The 17,200-nt window shown below is 55.9% G+C and overlaps 1 protein-coding gene across 14 annotated transcripts in view; it reads left to right on the top strand.

Annotated features, from left to right (window-relative positions):
* Nucleotides 1–15,877, top strand: part of RERE (arginine-glutamic acid dipeptide repeats) — a 484,877-nt gene extending 469,000 nt beyond the window's left edge. For 13 of the 14 annotated variants that reach the window (XM_010338545.3, XM_010338540.3, XM_010338542.3 and 10 more), the window contains 11 exons: nt 2,446–2,608; nt 3,550–3,642; nt 4,130–4,329; nt 5,546–5,707; nt 6,519–6,632; nt 6,900–8,254; nt 8,382–8,604; nt 9,406–10,126; nt 12,023–12,169; nt 12,700–12,880; nt 13,188–15,877. In XM_010338545.3, the coding sequence (XP_010336847.2) occupies nt 2,446–2,608; nt 3,550–3,642; nt 4,130–4,329; nt 5,546–5,707; nt 6,519–6,632; nt 6,900–8,254; nt 8,382–8,604; nt 9,406–10,126; nt 12,023–12,169; nt 12,700–12,880; nt 13,188–13,221 (3,393 nt within the window). In that variant the 3' untranslated portion in view covers nt 13,222–15,877. The remainder of the gene's footprint in view (nt 1–2,445; nt 2,609–3,549; nt 3,643–4,129; nt 4,330–5,545; nt 5,708–6,518; nt 6,633–6,899; nt 8,255–8,381; nt 8,605–9,405; nt 10,127–12,022; nt 12,170–12,699; nt 12,881–13,187) is intronic. The other variant, XM_074380011.1, reaches the window with a different exon arrangement.
* Nucleotides 15,878–17,200: the final 1,323 nt, after the last annotated feature.

The following is a 17,200-nucleotide window of genomic DNA, read 5'->3' as shown; positions in this document are numbered from 1 at the left end:
AGCTTCTTCCCTCAACCTGGGGTCTGTTGGTTACTATCTTTTAAAGCCATTTCAAAACATACGTATTTGAGAAATAGCGATAATTGATTGTAACTGTCTATAGCAATATTGCATTATAGACAGATGCTGTTGTCAGGTTGCTGCTTTCTGACAGCCTTCAAGTAAGATGCGGAGGCCTGGCAGAGGCCCAGGCACCACCTTTCCACTCAATTTTGTGCTCTCATTTTTGTTCCCTTTTGTCTCCTATAGCTTTGCATTTCTTCTTACATCCCAAGCTCTTACCATTCAGTAGCCCCTAAAATGACTTGGCCTGAAGGAGGAAGTAGAAGGAACCACAATGAGTTTTTTCTCACTCTTCTTTCAAGCTCTGGAACTGGGCTGTGACTTACCACAGCACCAGTTACTCTTTTGAGCTCATGAAGCATGACACTTGGACAGAGTATTTGGAGTGTGGCTGCTCCCTGCCTTGACTTCTCTTTCATGTTTTCTCAGAGGAAAACTAGACACAAGCCAGTGTTTATGTCAGCAGTGATCTCTTCATCCCCTACCAGGATTTACAAGTCTGTTCCCTCTAGCCAACACCCAAAGATCAGTATAGATAAATGCATTTCCAAGTCCTGAAAGCGGAAGTGAAAAGAGCTAGGAGGCTCGCAGATCATGACCTTAGGGCCCAGGATGCTGTCCCCACTGGGACTGTTGGGAGCCGGCATTCCTAGACCAGCATGGGATAGAGAAGCCAGTCCAAATTCCAGTGGCAATATCTGCATTTCCCCTTATCATTCAGTTGCCATCTTATGGAAGTGAGGGGTGGGCACATGCACATACGTTTAGGTACATGAATGTGCTTGTCCTGAGGTGGCTCCCTGGCCCTGCTGGCTTGGGGTTGTGCTTCATCTGCTAAGGTATTGGCAATTAGGAGTCATTTGTGAAGCATTAAGTGCTTGGGTGGTTGAGACACATCCAGTGCTCCAGGAGATCCGTGTGACAGGCTTTATGAGCCAGCCAGCCATCCCTCCTTCAAGGCATTCCAGCCTTCCTTTAGGGACACAGCTGTGGTCCCACTTCTTAGAAAAATGCCCAGGCAGAAAATGCATTTGTAGGCAGTAGAGTACTCAAATGGACAGGCATCCCATGCTTTGCAGAAGCCACTCCCCCACCTAAAATCTGCCCACTTCTCTTGTCACGGTTCTGAGGCCATTGCCTCTGGGGGTATTTTGGATGAAACCTGGTCTGATTGGGTGAAATTGTCATGTGGCAGCTACGTGTCTTTGTTTGGATTGTCTATTTTAGTCCTTCCAACACTAGATTTTCCATCCCCCACGTTGCCCTCTCTCTTTTTGGCTCCTACATTCGCAAGGCAGTGTTTGATGAGGCAGAGTCGGGGTGCAGGCGCCTCCAAGACAGCTCCCAGCATCTAGTCGCCAAGCTAATAGACTTTCTACAGTGTTGATTTAATTAGAGGGGAACCGGGTCATCTATGCTCTCTCATTTGCTGTGATTTTTTTTTTTTTTTTTTTAAATTCTAGGTAAAGAGACCTTATCTTGGGATGTTTGTTTTAAAAAATCGTCTTTTGTGTGTGGAGTGAGACAGCAGCCTGCAGCGCCCTGAGGGCTGTGGGTGCCCAAAGTGCCCTTTCTTTAAAAAGCTTACATTTGCTGTATTTCCAAAAAGATGCCTTGCTTCCTTTTCTGCTGGGCCATGAAATAAACCCTGACCTTGCAGTGTGTGACATTTCATCTTGACATCATCACTGCTGTGTGTCTGTCCTCTTGTAGTCTTTCTTTGTCAAGCCCAGTCCTTGCCTCTAGACGTTGTGTCGGCACGTCAGATGTGGGCCTTCAGATGGAGCCGGGTGGAAGCTGTGGAGCAGTTTCCTGAGCGCGCAGTCTCAGTTCTCGACCTTCTGCTTGGCCCTGGCTCCTCACCACCTCGGCAGTTTGCTTTGGTCAGTTGGTTGTTTCTGGGGGAGTTTAACTGGCCATGCGTTTCCTGCTCACACCTGTGTAATCACTGGCATACTGTGAAGAAAGCATCGTTGTGTTCACACACACATGCACAGACTCACACATATACACATACAGCTAGAATGGAAGCTCCCTGTGGGCAGGAATCTTCTCTCATTTTCGTCTGTTGTGAGTTGTGTACCTTCCGTACGCACAATGTGGTGGGGTCTGATGTAGTGGACACCCAACAAAGGCTTGTTCTAGGTGTCTGGCAGTCAGGCTCTGCTGGGCTGAGGAGGCAGGCCCTCTTCATGCAGTCCACAGGCAGCTCAGTGGCTGTTTGTTTCTTGAGCCCAGTTCCTCTCCCACTCCAGGAGCGACTGGTCTTTTTTCTCATCTCTGGTGCAGCTACTGCACACGTAGCTTTCTACTCCAGCAGAGACGGTGCATTGGTGCACGGAAAAGCCCAGTCCTCCCACAACCAGCCCTTCTCTTTTGCAGGGGGAGCTGATCACCTTCTATTACTATTGGAAGAAGACCCCTGAAGCCGCCAGTTCCCGGGCCCATCGTAGGCACCGCAGGCAGGCCGTGTTCAGGAGAATAAAGACTCGCACTGCGTCCACACCTGTCAACACACCCTCCAGACCCCCGTCCAGTGAATTCTGTGAGTAGGGGTCTTGGCACCACTGTGGGTGGAGGACAGACTATTTACAGGCAGCCTGTCCCACTCTGGGCCCGTAGGAGCTGGTGGCCCTGGGAAGCATGGAGGGGCGTGGGCCTGTGCTCCAGTGCACATGTGAGGCCTGACCTAATACAAACGGGACGGTGGTGGCGGGAGCAGAGCACGGATTCAGAAGGGAGTTTAAAAATTATTTGCACATTTAAATATTTCTGATAAACTCAACATCATCTTAGGTTTTTATAGAATATGTAAGTCTTGGCCTGGGATGTTTGGCCTTGGTCTGCGAAGGTTTTCCAATTGATGGATGATGTACTTGATTTCCTGTTTGAATTCTCATTGTACTTTTGGTTGTATTAAGATCAGATTAACACTTTCTTTTTTTTCCTCCTGTTGTACCAAGATCCTCTTTTTGGTTCCAGTATGATGTGTAATCTAATGATACTGGAGCCCACACCTTCTCACCCCAAAAAAACTGGGGTATAGCAAAAGTGCCTTGTGGCTCTGTCGTGGCCCATGATGCTGGACCTGAGGGATGCCTGTGTTGTTCATGCAGGCAGCCAGAAATCACCTAGTAGAACTGGTGGGGGATGCTCATTGAAGACAGACTTTCTTGGGATTGCCTGGGCCTATTGGGGAGAGCAGCACGAACACACTTGTCCTAGTTCAGACACACCCGTTATGGACATCAGTAGTAGGGCAGGCCCTTCCGTACAGCCCCTCACGCGCAGGCCTTCTGTTCTGGTGCCTGGCCCTGAGGGTTTTGAAGTGATCCTTTACAGACACTGTCCCACCTCAGCCTGTGCAGCCAGCTGCTCTGACAGGTGGCCAGAACCTGCAGCAGGCCAGAGGTCACAGGGGGCCCCCTGTTTTGACTGAGCATAATGGTGTCTTCCCCACCCACCCTGTGTGCCTGCCACACCCAGTGGACCTGAGTTCAGCCAGTGAGGATGACTTCGACAGTGAGGACAGCGAGCAGGAGCTGAAGGGGTACGCCTGCCGCCACTGCTTCACCACCAGTAAGTGACCTGTCACACCCCTGGTTTGGGGCCCAGAGCACAAGCACTTTCATGTTCTGAACATTTCATGCATCCAGCTAGAAACCTGCCAGGGGCGGTACTTGATTTGACACTTGCATTGTGCTTCGGGATGGGAGAACATTAGAAATGTTTAGTTTACTTCATTCCCCTGCCTAGCAGTTGGTATGGAATACTGACTAATAGGCAGGACAGACTGAGTGGGGTTGGGATTTGATGCTGGGGTTCCCAGAAGCTTGCTGCCAGCTTTTCCTGAGCACCCCAAGATGGAGTGGGCAGCAGATGTTCCAAAACCCTCTCCTGGCCTTGGGGGAGCAGGACAGCACTAGCCCTGGGGTGTCGAGGCCCAGGCCTGCATGGTGCTGGTGGCATCAGGTTTGCGTAGAGCCCACAGAAGGGCCCTCTGCCCAGACATCCCCAGGGAGAGGGACGGTTTCCAAGGTTGGCCCCTGCCACTTCCGTCATACAGCCTCCAAAGATTGGCACCACGGAGGCCGGGAGAACATCCTGCTGTGCACCGACTGTCGCATCCACTTCAAGAAATACGGCGAGCTCCCGCCCATCGAGAAGCCCGTGGACCCGCCACCATTTATGTTCAAACCTGTCAAGGAAGAGGATGATGGGCTCAGTGGGAAGCATAGCATGAGGACACGGCGGAGTCGGGGCTCGGTGAGTCCCCTGGGCCCATAGGGCTCCTGGCAACTTCTTCATTTTCCTGGGATGCTTGGGGGCTTGTGTCTATCAGAAGGAGAAAGCAAAAGTCTTGTTTTCGGTAGAAACAAAGCCCTGGAGGGGAATGGCTTTGCCCAAGGCGGTAGCTTACCTGTGGGGCTGGGAAGAACACTCTGTTCTCTTCTCTGAGGGGGCCTTTAAGGTGGTGTCCTGCCCTGGATTTTATAGTGAGCTCTTAGCTTCTGGCTCAGTGCCGCCTCTCCAAGGCCCTCGGAGCTTCTTGAGGCCCAGGGTCACCTCCATTTTAGCAAATCTCTGCTGTTTTAAACTTGTAGGCTCCTTGGAGTTTGGTGGGGTTTTTTTGTTGTTGTTTTTAAGTGTTTGATCTTGTTTTGGAAACTTCTGGTACATTTTTCTGCTCACTGCTTAGCTCCTCCTATAGAGAGACTTTGTTTCCTAGGTTGGAAATGTGCCAGAGACTTTGGGAGAGGCTTTTTCCAGGTTTGGGGTTAAGGGTACTGACAGAGTCTTTCCCTGAAGCCTCCCCTGTCACCCCTTCTCACAGGTGGGTGGGACCATCCACCTTCCTCTGCTCCTTGTGTCCTGTCGCTGCTGCTGCTGGCAGCCCAGCCACTGCTCCTCCAGAAGGGAGCAGGTCAACCAGCCAGAACTGTTATTTCCTTTTCTTTTCTGAGCCCTCATGGCTTTGCAGAAACGGCGAAGCACTCGGCAGCTTGGAGAGCTGAAGCTCACAGCTTCATCTCTGGGTCACTTCCTATCCTGTCAGATGAAATCCACAAATGTTTGATTTCATTTGGTTTGGTTGGGAGAGAGGACGGTTATGAGGAATAAACACAAAGGATAGGGTGCTTTAAAGATGGCCCCAGGTGTGGCCCCAGGTGACTTTCTGCTGCTTAGAAAGCATGGTTCGTTCATTCCAGCACACGTTCAGGACAGTCCCTCAGGATGAGTGCTTTAGGTTTGAGAACCACTCTCTGGCGTGAGCCCACCTATTTCCCCACCTCTTCCCTGAGCTCCACACTGACCTTCATGCAGCCAGGGACAGGCAGGGTGCCTGTGTTTGCCAAGGCCTAGGATTTACTAAGAGGCTGCTGGGGTGTGCTCTTCAGGCTCCTGCCTGTGGGTTGGGCTCAGGTGTGCCCACATGGGGACCGGGAATCCGGTGTCACCAGTTTTTGGTTTGGGTGGTTAGATGTCGACACTACGAAGTGGTCGGAAGAAGCAGCCAGCTAGCCCTGATGGTCGCACCTCACCCATCAATGAAGACATCCGCTCCAGCGGCCGGAACTCCCCCAGCGCTGCCAGCACCTCCAGCAATGACAGTAAAGCAGAGACAGTGAAGAAGTCAGCCAAGGTCAGGTGCTGGGGCAATAGTAGGGGCTACTCTGTCCTTCCCTTCCATTAAAACTGGGTCGCTGGTGTTTGTGTTCAGCTCCCTCAGACATGGATATGAAGTTCATTCATGGAGCTTCTCTGGGCACCAGCGTTGTCCTGGCCTAGGGGCTGCAGAGTGGGGACCGGGGGCCTAGAGAAGGGGGATCCAGCACCAACCCTGGGGGCCACCTGTGCCTCGAGCTTCCCAAGTTCTCAAAGGTAGACAGTGTGGGGAGTGGTTGGAAGGGCTCCCTCCAGAGCCAAGGGCAGTCCTCCCTCAGCATCCATTGGAGATTGGTTCCAGAGCCCCCATCACCCAGGATACCAAAGTCCGCAGGTGCTCAGGTCTCTCGTATACATTGACGCAGTGTTTGCATATAAACAGTCACATACTTCTGTAGATTCTGAATCATCTCTAGGTTACTTCTATTGCCTAATACTATGTAACTGCAGTAAACAGTGGTTCCTCTGTCTTGTGTAGGAGATAATGACAAGAAAACAGTGGGTACACATTCAGTATAGACATAACCCTCACAGTCCTGACTACATTTTCATCCATGGTGGTTTGAATCTGAGGATGCAAAGCCCACAGATGTGGAGGACTGACTCACTCCTACCCCCAGATGTGTGTTCTCCCTGGCCCCAGTTGATTTTTCTGGAGCTTTTTGCTCCTGGAGATGGAACTCAGAATGAGGGAGCAAATTGTCTACAAACCATCGTCATTTCCCTGCTGAGGCTGATGGGATGGCCTCCCTTGGCTTGATTGCTCTTTGTGGGCTTTCCCCCTGCAGAAGGTGAAGGAGGAAACCTCTTCCCCTCTTAAGAGCACCAAACGCCAGCGGGAGAAGGTGGCCTCTGATACAGAGGAGGCTGACAGGACCAGCTCCAAGAAGACAAAAACGCAGGTGAGGTTTGCTGCTGAGCCTTGCTGACTAAAGCCAATGAGTCTTCAGAAGCCCCCAGCCCGGGTTCTCCCAGTCAGGTGGCCGTGCCCCATCTCCCAGGGCGGGGCTGGAGTGGCCCTTGACACTGGCTGGGTGGGGACAGGACCTGTGGTCCTGGAGCCAAGCCTGTGCTTCATCTGTGCAAACCCTTATTGTGTCAGGCACTGGCAGTGCTGAGCAAAGAGGGCTCTGCCCTCCTGAGACTTCCATCCTTTTCTCTGACTCCAGGAGATCAGCCGACCCAACTCGCCATCTGAAGGTGAGGGAGAGAGTTCAGACAGTCGCAGCGTCAACGATGAGGGCAGCAGTGACCCCAAAGACATCGACCAGGACAATCGCAGCACGTCCCCGAGCATCCCCAGCCCCCAGGACAATGAGAGTGACTCGGACTCATCAGCCCAGCAGCAGATGCTGCAGGCCCAGCCCCCAGCCTTGCAGGCTCCCACCGGGGTTGCCCCAGCTCCCTCCACAGCTCCTCCAGGGACACCCCAGCTGCCCACGCCCGGGCCCATGCCCTCTGCCACTGCAGTGCCCCCACAGGGTTCCCCCACGGCCTCCCAGGCCACTCATCAGCCGCAGGCTCCCACAGCACCTGCTCCCCACACCCATATCCAACAGGCCCCCACCCTGCACCCCCAACGGCTGCCCTCGCCGCATACCCCGCTGCAGCCTCTGACTGGGTCTACGGGCCAGCCCTCCGCACCCCCTCACGCCCAGCCCCCTCTGCATGGTCAGGGCCCACCTGGCCCTCACAGCCTGCAGGCTGGGCCCCTGCTACAGCACCCAGGCCCCCCGCAGCCCTTTGGCCTCCCTCCCCAGGCCTCCCAAGCCCAGCCCCCTCTGGGGGCCTCCCCGGCAGCAGCACACCCTCACACCTCCCTGCAGCTGCCAGCCTCTCAGTCTGCGATGCAGTCCCAACAGCCGCCACGGGAGCAGCCCCTGCCGCCGGCCCCCTTGGCCATGCCCCACATCAAGCCCCCACCCACCACTCCCATCCCCCAGCTGCCGGCGCCACAGGCCCACAAGCACCCTCCCCACCTCTCGGGGCCTTCACCCTTCTCCATGAACGCCAACCTGCCACCCCCTCCAGCCCTGAAGCCCCTGAGCTCCCTATCCACACACCACCCTCCCTCGGCCCATCCCCCACCCCTGCAGCTCATGCCTCAGAGCCAGCCATTGCCCTCTTCCCCTGCCCAGCCCCCCGGGCTGACGCAGAGCCAGAGCCTGCCCCCACCTCCTGCCTCCCACCCCCCTACAGGCCTCCACCAGGTGGCCCCCCAGCCCCCATTTGCTCAGCACCCCTTTGTCCCTGGGGGCCCTCCTCCCATCACCCCTCCGACCTGCTCTTCCACCTCCACCCCACCGGCGGGACCTGGCACCTCAGCCCAGCCACCCTGCTCTGTTGCGGTGACTTCAGGAGGCACCATAGCAGGGGGGTCATCCTGCCCACTCCCCACTGTCCAGATCAAGGAGGAGGCTCTGGACGATGCTGAGGAGCCCGAGAGCCCCCCTCCCCCTCCAAGGAGCCCATCCCCTGAGCCCACTGTGGTGGACACCCCCAGCCACGCCAGCCAGTCTGCTAGGTATGCTTCCTGGGGCTCTGGGTGCAGGGCAGGCACAGGTGGGCTGGTGGGAGCGAGTTCTGGTGGGAGGCAGGGCCCGGGGTCGGCCTTGGCAGGAGCTCCCAGCAAGATCTCTGGCTTTTCTCAGGTTCTACAAACACCTGGACCGGGGCTACAACTCGTGTGCACGGACAGATCTGTACTTCATGCCTCTGGCTGGGTCCAAGCTGGCCAAGAAGAGGGAGGAGGCCATCGAGAAGGCCAAGCGCGAGGCTGAGCAGAAAGCCCGAGAGGAGCGAGAGCGCGAGAAAGAAAAGGAGAAGGAGCGAGAGCGCGAGCGAGAGCGCGAGCGGGAGGCGGAGCGGGCGGCCGTGAGTCCGGGGTCGGTGAGGTGTGAGGGGCGCTGGGCCGTCCGGGGCCTGGGGGCCGCTCTGGGCCACCCAGCTCTGCGCTTGGCTGCCTGGCTCGGCCTCCTGGCAGCTAGAGGGTTGGGTGCTACTTACCCCCTCTCTCCATGCCTCTGACGGGTGCTGCACATCCCCAAGCTGCTGGAGTGACTGCACCTGGCAGGGCCGGGCTGACTCACAGCAGCGACTGGGTGTCCTCCTGCCTGTGGGCCTTCGAGAAAAGGGCCTGTCCTTTCACTGCAGCCTGTGGGTTTGTCTCTTCTACGGAATTTGAAGGAGCCAGGGAGGAGCACAAGGGGCCCCCTGGGAGAACACCCGAGCACTTGGGTGGTAACCAGGCCATGAGGGGCCTCTCTAGCCGCCCTGTCTGGTGGGCCCCTCATGGGCTGGGTGCTATGATGGTGGCAGGGAGGAAAGGGCAGCCAGCCCAGGAAGTAGCATAAGGGCTCCCGGCAAGGCTCCTGGCCTGCTGGGCTCATTCACACGTGCACCCTGGCTGTCACTCCCAGACACACACGTAGACCTCCCCACACACGAGCTTTGTCTCACAGGGAAACACCTACCTGAGCCTGAAGGGAGCTGCCGGCCCAGGTGATACCTGGACTGCATCCTGGTGTCAGCCCAAGGTCGAGGCCGGGCTCCGTGGAGGGACCAGGTTGGCCTGTCAGCAGGCTCAGAGCAGGGCCAGGCCCACCTCTGCAGTGTGGGCCCAGCGGAGACCCCCGGCACTCGGCAGACCGCTCACGCTTTCTTTTCCCTCGGCAGAAGGCGTCCAGCTCAGCACACGAAGGCCGCCTCAGTGACCCCCAGCTCAGTGGTCCAGGCCACATGCGGCCATCCTTTGAGCCACCGCCAACCACCATTGCTGCTGTTCCCCCCTACATTGGGCCCGACACGCCTGCGCTTCGGACTCTGAGCGAGTATGCCAGGCCCCACGTCATGTCGCCCACCAACCGCAACCACCCCTTCTACATGCCCCTCAACCCCACGGACCCCCTGCTGGCCTACCACATGCCCGGCCTCTACAACGTCGACCCCACCATCCGCGAGCGCGAGCTCCGGGAGCGGGAGATCCGAGAGCGGGAGATCCGGGAGCGGGAGCTGAGGGAGAGGATGAAGCCGGGCTTCGAGGTGAAACCCCCAGAGCTGGACCCCCTGCACCCAGCCGCCAACCCCATGGAGCACTTTGCCCGGCACAGCGCCCTCACCATCCCCCCGACCGCCGGGCCCCACCCATTTGCTTCTTTCCACCCGGGCCTGAACCCCTTGGAGAGGGAGAGACTGGCCCTGGCGGGCCCCCAGCTACGGCCCGAGATGAGCTACCCTGACAGACTGGCCGCTGAGCGCATCCACGCAGAGCGCATGGCGTCGCTGACCAGCGACCCCCTGGCCCGACTACAGATGTTCAACGTGACTCCGCATCATCACCAGCACTCGCACATCCACTCCCACCTCCACCTCCACCAGCAGGACCCCCTCCACCAAGGTGCGTGCCCCAGCGTGGCAGGTGGGACAGAGGCACGGTGCGGGGCGCAGAGCCAGATCAGCAGTAGTCACCATCCAGGCGCAGAGCATGTTCTTTTCGGAACAGACCCCTCATTCCTGGCAGATCTTAGAGTAGTTCAGCACCCACCTACAATCTCGGTTTGCTGTGTCTCAGTCTCTCCTCAGCCCCGGAGCTCTCCAGAACTGCAGGGCCTCAGACAGCTGCAGCGCACAGGTGAAGCCTGGGCTCTTGGCCCTGTGCCTGGGATGGAGGGAAGTGGCCTAGGCCCATGGGGCAGGGGAAGGGCACCAAAGCAGGGTCATGTGGCCTTTGGAGTCAAGGAGCATAAGGTGAGGCGCTGGGCTACTCAAAGGTTACTTAGTAAGAATTCAAAGCACAATCCTCCTCTGCCCTTGAGGAGCGAGGCTGGGCAGGGCTCCTGCAGGCTTCAGCTGAGTTCTCCCAGCCGACCCACCTGGTGAGGGCTGCCCGGTCCTGTCCACCCCGGGAGAAGGAGCTCCTTAAGTCTACTCCCTGACCAGCTGTGGGGAAGCTGATCTGAGGCAGAGGCAGGCACAGCTGGCATCCTTACTCCCTCTCCAGCTGGTGAGGTGGCACAGGAGGGCAGCTGCTGTGCTTATGAGGAGGCAGGCGTACCTGTCCCATGGGACTCGGAGTCCAGGTCCCGTGGTGCAGCCTCCATGCAGGGCTTCCTTACCCGCCGCCCTCCAGTGTGGGAAGAGGATGGCTGATAGGGCAGGGCCCAGAGGGAAGGCAGGCAGCCACCTCTCCTGCCTCTGCACCAGGTCCTGACATGGGAGTGCACTCACCATTGCTGCCCTCAGACCTAAAGTTCTGTGGGCACCTGGGGTGGACCTTAAAAGCCTCCGTAGAGCCAATATATGAGGGCAGGGTGTCATTTGTTCATTCATGCATCATTCGTTCATTCAGCAAGTGTTCACTGGACACCTGGGATCTGCCAGGCACAATTGTAGGTGCTGACAAAACCCCTGTCCACATTTACGTTCCAGTTTGGAAAGACAGTTGAAAGACGTCTGCCAGGTTGTGAAAGGTGGGAAGTGCATGTTCTGGAAGAAAATAAATCCAGAAGAGGAGATCAGGAGAGCTGGGGGCAGGGGCAGTGTGGCAGTTTTGGGAAGGCCGTCAGGAGAGGCTGGATGAGGAGGTTGCAGAGACACGGAGGAGGTCAAGGGCGAGCTATGGGAAATCAGTGCAAGAGCAGTCACAGAGGTGGAGGGAGAGCTCCAACCTGCCAGGGACCTGAAATTCCTGCCCGCGCCCATGTCGGCTTGAGCCAGGGGATAGGAGAAGAGGGCAGGAGGGGTGCGGTGGGGCGGGATCAAGGCAGTGCTCTTACCCTTCTGAAGGGTAAGACGTAAGATTTGGTGCCAGCAGAGAAGAGAGGGCAGCGTCAGGCCAGGTCCCCGTTCAGTGCCTGCTCTGCTGGCCTCCTTTGGGTTCTGCTAGTGAAGGGCAGGGAGACAGCCCTGGGCAAGGGGTGCCAACCCAGCACCGACTGGGGCAAGGTGGTGTATTCCTGTGACCTGACAGGCAGAGGGCAGGCCCAAGTGGCCAGGGAGAGGGACCCTGCCAATCCTGAGTCCTTGACAAAACCAGCCTGGGGTTGCCTGGTAGGGGTGCTTCACAGTGGGAGAGGAGGTGCCTGCATCAGCAGTGGGCTTGTCACTTCTCTCTGCCTCTGCAGCTCTTGCTGAAGGTGGAGGCAGCCACTTAGGGCAGGGCCACCTGCAGTCAGGTGGTGCCATCCATTCCCTGCTGACCAGGAGCCAGCCAGAGCGAGGAGGAAGTCACCCGCTGGGATAAGCATTGAAGAGCCATGCACCTCCTCCATCTGGTCTTTTGTCCTTTTCTTAGGTTCAGCGGGCCCCGTCCACCCGCTGGTCGACCCTCTGACTGCCGGCCCTCACCTGGCTCGCTTCCCCTACCCCCCTGGCACTCTCCCCAACCCTCTGCTTGGACAGCCCCCCCACGAGCACGAGATGCTTCGCCATCCAGTTTTCGGTAAGACTTCCCCTCTGCGAGGGGCGGGGGACTATGTGAGAGTTGGGCTGGGGTCTTGTCTGCTGTCTTCAATCATTTATTCATTCATTTATTCATGTATTGAGCAGGTGGGTTTGTGCCCACTATATGCCAGGGGTCCCTGGGGGAACAAGCTTCCTGCCCTTTGGGGACTGCCTTGGGGTTGGGGATCATAAATGCATCAGCCTTGCTAAGAGCCAGGACTGCAGGGCCGGTAAAAGGAACAGAGGAGGCTCATGGCAGGCCTCTGAAGGCACAAGGCACTTGGGCTGAGGCCTGGAGCATGCAGAGGAGGAACCAGGCCAGATCCAGGCTGTGGCACCCAAGGGCATCTCCTACCTCCCAGGAGGCTCTGCCCTCCGCGCCGTCTGCAGAGTCTGGGAGGGGCAGGCTCCTGTGTCCATGCTGGCCATCTCTCCTGTGCTCCCTGCTGCTCGCTGTGCTGGTGCCACTGCAGTCCTGGCCAGTCCTCTGGCTGGTTTCTGTAGCACAAGTTATTTTGTGTCTGGCAGGCACCCCCTACCCCCGAGACCTGCCTGGGGCCATCCCACCCCCCATGTCAGCAGCCCACCAGCTGCAGGCCATGCACGCCCAGTCGGCCGAGCTGCAGAGACTGGCCATGGAGCAGCAGTGGCTGCACGGACACCCCCACATGCATGGTGGCCACCTACCAAGTCAGGAAGATTACTACAGGTGAGGCGGGGTGCTAGGCGGGAGTGGAGGGGTGTCTGAGCCCAGCCTCCCACCAACCCCTCAGGTGCTCATGGTGTTTCTCCCATAGTCCCCACTGCCACATTCTTCCCATCGCCCTGCTGGGCCCTAGAGGGGACACCATGAAACCATGGCACTGGGAGAAACGAGGAAGGGAGGTGTTGGGAGGGTAGGTCAGCTGCGCCGGAGACAGCTGGCTGGGGTTCGATTGCCTGGCTGTTGCCTTTGGGGCTGCTGCCCACCTGCCCAGGCCAGAGACTAAATACGCTTTCCTGTTTTGTCTTCCCAGTCGACTGAAGAAAGAAGGTGACAAGCAGTTATAAGTTATTTATTTCTTAACGCCGGCTGTGGAAACCCCAGTTCTTGGGGGAAAAACAGGACTTTTTACATACAATAGGAGCTGCAAAAGCAAAAAGAATATCTTCTAAAGATTTCTTTATATATTTAAAAACCACAACTAAAAATGTACCCACATAATAGTGTTCGTTTGTCGAGAGGATTTCCTGAGACTGGTTTGGATCTCCCTGCATGACAGTCCCCCAGAAACTTAGTGAGTCCTGGACTGGACTGAACATTTCAGAAAGCTTCCCTGCAATCTTGGGGTTTGCTTGAGTTTCTTCTTGATTTCTCCGTAGGTGCTAGAATCCAGTTCCCACCCTTCACTGTGTGCTCGCAGACACACTCCGTGACGAGTGTCCAGAACCCGCAAGCTTTGCAGATAGGCGGCATATGAATTTGGAATCCAAGAGCTATAATTTTTAAAAAAAATCTTTTATTTTAATACATTGTAGGAAATCTTCATAATTTGAGAAAGTTCTGCAGCATGGCTTTTTACGTCTGTAAATAAATAATTTTAGAACAGCCTTTTTTTTCTTCCGTAAACTACTATTGTGATCTATTTTTTCCAGCCATGTCACTAATTGTGAATTCCTACCAACTATTGACAGAATACAGAGTTGATTTTTTAATAAAAAGTTATATATAATTATCCCTTTAATTAAAGGGAGCAAAGGGGCGTTGCCTGTGGGCAGAGGCTCGGCCAAGGCCTGGTCACAGCAGTAAGCATCCAGGGCTGGCGGGGGCAAAGTTTTGCCCCTTGTGTTTCACGTCTGTCTGCTCCTGGCCTGTGCTCTGCCGGCTGTGCAGACATCTGTCCATCAGACCTTCCAGTTTGCACAGGGAGTGCAGGCAGTGAATGCTCGCTTTCTGTTCCCCGTGTCACTGTTCTGTTTCCACGGGATGGAAAGCGTGTGGTCCTGTGTCCATTGTAGATTTCCCTCTAGATTTCTATGTACACATACTTGATTGCTCTGGATGAATGCCTTTTTAAATGCTCTGAAAATTTCATAATCTAAGAAATTCAAGAAAATGATTCCATACAAATAACTCGGCACATGAGCAACCCAGGACATACGCCTGCCAAAGGGATCTGTTGGAAGGCTGCCCTTCCATGCGCATTGTCATATGGATCTTGTGGTGAGGATGGCCCATTCTTGCCACAGACCAAGGCTGCTTTTGAACGAGGGAGACCCTGGAGTTAGACAGGTGTTCGGGGTGGCCTGCATTTTCCCCCAGGAGTAGGTCTGCGTGGCGACCCATGTCGCACTGGCAAACCATTGGAGTCCCACTCTTCATCCTGGAAGTGGGAACTGGAGTCCCTTCCACAAATGTGAGGTCAGAAAGCAGGCTTCCGCCTGGGGGACAGCTGCTTAGGAGGCCAGGCTCCTCTGAGCAGAACCGTCCTGGAGAGAGCCTGCCCTCCTCTCCAGGTCGCAGCCGTAATGCGCTTTCTCCCAGGCCAAGGGTGGGGTGTTTTGGGGTGTCTGCCCTCTGTCAGCCCTGCTTCCTGCCAGGACGTGGCCTTTTCCCATCCTCTTCTCTCAGACATTTGACGGCTCTTCTGCCATTGTTTGTGCTGGTCCCATCCCAAGAATTGTAGGACAGAGAGACCATGCTAAGTCAGCAGGCACAAAGTCCGTCTAGGACCCAGGCCGCAGAGGAAGCAGGAAGAGAGGCTGATAGTTTGATCTAGAAACCAGCAGATACTAGCTCAAATTCAGGTTCTGGAGTCATATAAGGGCATTTCCATTTTCTCTTAAAAACCATGTTTCGTTTCAGTTGGGAAAGGATTGTTTTATCTGTTGAAAATGTTTATAGTTTATTTTTCTTCCTTCCATTTTTCTCTCATTCCATCTCTGCCTTAACTTTAGTTCCTTAGCAGGGAGGCAAGCTCACATTAACCTTTTGTCATCGGACTTCAGGCCGCATTGGCTTGGAGGCATTTATTTCCTTGCGGGGTGGGACGGGGCCTGGCGGCACTGGGGCCTCTTCCTGCTGGGCTCCCAGGCTCCTGCATCCATGCCCTCACCTTCTCTCCTTTTGGGTTTTCTTGCTTGCTTGCTTTTTGGTGGAGCACAACATCTGACATTCAGTTAAACCTTCTTTGTCTCCTCCGCTGTCATCCGTTTTTTCCAAAGAAGAGAAAGAGTGGAGTACTCTGAGGTCTGTACTTGAAAGCTGTCCGAAGGTGTTCTTGTTAGGTTTGCGTTTCTCCCCGTATCCCAAGGTGAAGCACTGAGATTCTTCCATTTAAAAACCCTCGACCCGAAACCCTCACCAGATCCGCTGCAGTTTCTCCGGGAGGCCGTGTGTCTGAAGCCCAGCCCCGCGGTTTCCTCTGGACTCTCCTCCCTTTGTTTGGGGTTTGGTTTGGCTCCTCTCTGTGTGTCCCTGTATCTTGTTGAGTGTCGTCGGGGTTGAGCTTCACCCCACTGCGGCAGAGCCAGAGTGCACATTCGGATTTGCTACGTTTCTATATATCTTGAAGCTAAATGTATATATGAGTAGTTTGCCATGAGATAACACAGTGTAAACAGAGTAGACACCCAGAAATCGTGACTTCTGTGTTCTCTCCATTTGAGTATTTTGTAATTTTTTTGAAATATTTGTGGACATAAATAAAACCAAGCTACACTACAACCCCTGGGTGTCTCCCGTGCACTGTCTCGTTCTGGAGGGTGGGCGGGGATCCTGGCTGTTATCCCAGGTGGGGGACAGGGAGAGGGAGAGTCAGCTGCTCCCTGCTGCTGGGGACCATGTTTGCGTCCCAGAAAGGTTTCCAGAAACATCTTTGTTCTGTCTGGGAAGAGGATTTCTCTGATGGGGGTGCCTGCTTTCTTTGGAGGTTCCCCAAGGAGCCGGATGGGCCCTAAGCGGGCATTTGGACTAAGGGCATCCTCCCCACCCCTCGCCATTCATCCCACGCCTCTATAATCTGTGGGCGTCACCGGCGTGTAAGGGCATGCGACACCCTCCCTGCTTAGGAAGAGACGCTGCAACCGCCCCCAGCCTAGAGACTACCTGTCTGGACCCCGTCAGTCTCTTCCCAAAGCCTGTCAGTGCCTCTGTTCCCCCACCCCCACCCCCGCCCCCTACGCAGCTCTAGAGTCGCCCTGCAGGTGGAGGATGCGTCTCAGGTCTAAGGAGGTTTAACCTTCCTAAGGGGTAACAGGTGGCCTGCAGGGTGTGGACGTGGCCACAGAGGGGCAGGCGTTGTTAGAATTTGCACTATGGCTTCCGAACCTGTCAAGGGCATTTTCCTGAAGCCTCAGATTGTCCCTGGAAATGTGTTTGTCCCCCTCGTCATCTGGGGTAGCGCTGCGAGTTTCTACATGTTTCGGGGCACGGGGCAAGAGCAGCCCAGAAAGCTCACTGTTGGTAAACTGCCCTGAAACCAGGCAGGGTCCCCCACGTGATAAAGATTCGAGGAGCAGCAGGCGTCAGGCACTGCCTCACTCAGGACCTGAGAACAGTCGCCATGCCGGGACTCGAGTGTCCACGCACTGACGGGAGTTGAGGCGAACTGCAGGGTCCTGCTCCACGGCGTGGCTGACCAGGGCATAGGGAGAGGCCAGCAGGCTGGCCACGGAGGTCCAGGTGGCTGTCAGTTGAGGCCCCGAGTGAGAGGATGGCATTGGGGTGGCTGGGAGAGGCCGGAATCCAGGTGCCATCTTCATGGGTCTCATCCGGACTGCTCCTTAGGAAGCTGCAGTGTATCATGGGTACAGGTCTGTGAAGTACAGATTTCAGGGTGGTACAAGGCTCTCATCAGAGCTGGGCAGCTTCTCCGGCATGGACAGCTGTGGCCGTTGTCACCACTCTGCGACACACTCGTGAGGAAGAGGGCCAGAAAACGCTAACCAGACATCTGCTGGGTGGACGGGGAGGAGGGGAATGGGTCCATCCTCCAGCAGCCCACTGAAGCCAGGCCCTCACCTCTTGCTGCCCCAGTGATGTCCTTTG

This window comes from Saimiri boliviensis, chromosome 11 (genome assembly GCF_048565385.1).
Source record: "Saimiri boliviensis isolate mSaiBol1 chromosome 11, mSaiBol1.pri, whole genome shotgun sequence".
NCBI lineage: Eukaryota > Metazoa > Chordata > Mammalia > Primates > Cebidae > Saimiri > Saimiri boliviensis.
This window is presented reverse-complemented; position numbering and strand designations above follow the sequence as displayed.